Genomic DNA, 3,780 nt, shown 5'->3' with positions numbered 1-3,780 from the left:
TCCATTATTTGGATTAGTAGGAGGCCAATTGAGAGTAGGATCTAAACAAAGTTTGGGTGCATAGCCTTCACTAGCAAAGTTGTTGCTCCAATTGTCAAAAGATGAAATCATATCATATCCTCATAAGATAATATAAATTTTTGGTCAATGTGAGAGATGAAAATAATGTTTAACATCAAATCACCTGGACCCAAGAGATATCCTTATATATGTGATTAATCTTTCGTTATTAACATAATGTTATCTTATATTACTTGATCATTACATTTGATTGTAAAATAATATAAGATTCCGATAATCTTCTAAAATTAATAGTAATAATTATTGATAATATAGAAGATAATCTGATTACCTCTATTTTTTTTGGTATTTTAAAATTATTTGATAATCTTATTTTTGTTACAATCTTACCCCTTATTAATAAAATTTTAAGATAATAATACCCTTATTATCTAAACAATTTACAAAAAATTTATAGACAATCTTAACATCATACTCAAGATTTTTGAGGCAAAAATACCCTTATACTTCAACCAAATTACCCAAGCCACAGCTTACCCCAACCTCCCAAGAGGACTGTCAGCAATCATTGGAACGACACACCGATAAGGTCGTTTCAAGGCCAGATAACTGTTTTCTTTTTTTTTTTAAATTCTATTTATTCAACTTACTCTCTATAAAGTCAACAAACGTGTCCAAGGGGTTTCCAATGGTGTATCCATCTGTGTATAGGCTTAATATAACAGAAACTTCATCATCTATCAAAGAAGAAAGAAGCAACACACTCAAGATCGGATTGTACGAGATAACCAAATTAACTAACTTTGAATCTAACCTGTAGATACACAAGCATATACTCCAACAGCATCCTCTCCCTATATCATCGTAAAGTTCCAATAATCGTAGGTGAATAAATAAGTAGTGTGAAGTAGTACAATGCTGAACAAAAAATAAACCTTTAACAATGTAAAATGCCAAAAATAAAGAAATAATACTAATATAAATAATTTGGAGCTACAACATGCATAAATACACACACACACAAAAAAAAGTAAGAGTAGACTAATAGTTTAACCATAACTATAAGGAAACTAAGGGCTTTTTTTTTGCTGCTTTATTTTCAATTTCTTGCTTTGGGAATCGAAGAATTCACATTCGAAAATGTTTTGGTGAAAACCAATTCGGCAGAATGAGAAAAAAGGGGTGGGATACAACTAAAGCTTTTGCAAGGGACTCAAGACATATTTTAGCCTCGGCTTCACACAAACCATAATTATACACTCTTGCTCACGGCTGCCATCTTCTGGAGGAAGCTCGACAATATAAGGAATGTCCTGTAATTTTTTTTCCTAAAAGACCATTTGAAACTCTGCTCACTAGAGGGAGTTGGGTTTAATGAATTGCTCACTAAATAGTTGTTAATAATCCCATAATAATTGGGCTTTGGGCAAGGCTCAGTTGGCAGTCTGAAATCCATTTCGAATTCTTCTTCCTTATCAGGCCTTATGTCTCCCTCGTGGATCGAGTTATGCACTGAATCGAGCCCAACTCCTCCTTCGGACGTTCCTTAGCAGACTTGCTAAAAGTGGTAGAACCGTCACAATCCGGCCCAGTATAAACATGAGTGGAGAAGCCCATGCTACTTAGATCTATTTGCATATGATCATATTTAATACCGACATTTTCCCCTAGCTCTAGCTCATAGGAAACCATTACTTGCGCTTTTACTTGGATCTCCCATCAGTGCTTCGGGTAGTTGCCGCGATTCCCTGGTCATGTAAAGTTATCCAACTGCTTCCAACCTTGGCTTTGTATTAGAGTTATTCCTACAAACACTACCCTTTTCTCTCTCCTCACTTCCTTCCCTTCCTTGCAGAAGTCTTCGTTGCCTTCGCCTTCGTCTTCGCCAGTGACTTTAAGCTCTTCGGCTTCACACTCTTAGCCGGCGCCTTCTTCGGAGTCGGAGATTTCTTCGGAGCTGGCTTGGGAGCCGCAGCCACCCTCTTCCCTGGAGAAGTCCTAGTCGAGGTTCTCGAAGCCTTAGCAGGCTTCGCTGCAACCTTTGGCTTTGGCGCAGCCTTCGGCTTAGCCGCTGCCGCAGCTTTCGAGTTGGCAGCAGGCTTAGCTTTAGCCGGAGCGGCCTTTGGCTTGGCAGCAACCGCCTTGGTCTTGGCAGCAGGCTTTGCTTTCGGCTTAGCAGCAGGCTTAGCCTTAGCAGGAGCTTTAGCCGCTGCCTTAGTAGTCTTGGTTTCCTTAGGCTTAGCAGCAGGAGTTTTGGCCTTGGTTTTGGCAGCAGGAGCCGGCTTCTTCTTCTTCGCCGGAGCAGCCGCCGGAGACGGCTTAGGAGCGGCGGCCCTAGCTGGCGGAAGCTTAAACGAGCCTTTTACCTTCACGAACTTTCCAGAAGCCACAAGCTTCTTCAAATGAAAAAGCAAAAGCTTCTTAAAGTTCGACGGCAGATGTTTCTGCTTCTCTTCAATAAACTTAGTAATCGCATACTGACTGGAACCAGTCTTCTCTTTCAAAGTCACAATCGCGTCCTTGATCATCTGAAACCAAACAACAAACAAACGCCACGTCAGATCTAAAGATCAAAATTCAAATCTGAAAACATAATAACAATAACAACAAAATGATACCTCTTCATAAGGAGGATGAGAGGGAGGGCCTCTAGGCTTCCTAGCAGCAGCTGGTTTCTTAGCTTTGGCTTCTTTAGCAGCCTTGGCTTTGGAGGATTTGCTGGCCGGTTTCTCGTCGGCCGGTTCGGAAGCCGGCTCGGGAGCGGATTCCATGGCGACGGTGGGCTCTTCAGTGGCCATTTAGAATGGAATTGAAGAGAATTCAAGATTAAAAATTGGATCTAAGAAGGATGGTGGTGGTGAACTGGTAATTTTAATTTCGTTTCTGTGTGAGAACAAAGTGATGAAACCAAGGGATTTAAATAGTCCAGTGTGAGAGGGACGGTATCAAAAGCTGAAAGCTGATTGGTTGAAAGGACAAAGACACGGATCGCTGCCTTTGCCAAGTTTAAATATGGACCCTTGGATAAGGCGCTATCTACGGTTGTAAAATGTGGAATATAAATGAAATGGATTTGGGGGATGGAGTTATGGGTGTTTTGGTTAGTTTAGGTGTGCTTTTAGCCTTGATTGATCTGGGCATAAATGGAGCTATACTTATTGGATTTTTCTGAAATTTTTCTTATTTGAAAGATATTTTTATAAGCTTTCTAATGAATATTTGAACGTGTCATGAAGTTTTTTAATTTAGGAGATATTTGATTTTGAAGCTGCAATGGTCAAAACTAGGGTTTAGTTTGATGTTATTGAGGTTTTAATGAATTTTAGAAGAATGCTCAAAACCAATTCAATTTTTTTTGGTTCCTTCTGATAGTAGGTAAACAAAGGAATCCATTGGTTCAAGAATTACAAAAATCCGAAAAGATTTGGTTGGAAAACTATTGATGTAAATGTTGTTGAAGTTGACCATGTTCTTACAGCTAAGATTCAAAGCATGTTCAACATGTGTGCTATGTATCTCATTTGCAGAAAATCAAAACTAGAATTATAATCAATCTTTTTATACCAATGTAATATATACATAATACACTCGATTAACGACAGAAAAAAAAAATTATAAAGAAACACACGTTATAATTTAACACTAATAATATTGATTTGAATAAAAACAATATTACTTCAAACATATGAAAGTCTCTTGTACATAGTATCACATACAATTATGTAGTCTCTTGCATAATATTTAGTATGTACAACTCGT

At 38.2% G+C, this 3,780-nt stretch overlaps 1 protein-coding gene across 1 annotated transcript; it reads right to left on the bottom strand.

Moving 5' to 3' along the window:
* Nucleotides 1-1,853: 1,853 nt before the first annotated feature.
* LOC116113348 (histone H1-like) lies at nucleotides 1,854-2,898 on the bottom strand. The gene is made up of 2 exons (XM_031399496.1): nucleotides 2,640-2,898; nucleotides 1,854-2,549 (listed from the first exon to the last, which is right to left on the bottom strand). Exons 1-2 carry the CDS (start codon nucleotides 2,817-2,819, stop codon nucleotides 1,854-1,856), a joined length of 876 nt encoding a protein of 291 aa, XP_031255356.1. The 5' UTR covers nucleotides 2,820-2,898.
* Nucleotides 2,899-3,780: the final 882 nt, after the last annotated feature.

This window comes from Pistacia vera, unplaced genomic scaffold (assembly GCF_008641045.1).
Source record: "Pistacia vera cultivar Batoury unplaced genomic scaffold, PisVer_v2 Contig678, whole genome shotgun sequence".
Taxonomy (NCBI): Eukaryota; Viridiplantae; Streptophyta; class Magnoliopsida; order Sapindales; family Anacardiaceae; genus Pistacia; species Pistacia vera.
This window is presented reverse-complemented; position numbering and strand designations above follow the sequence as displayed.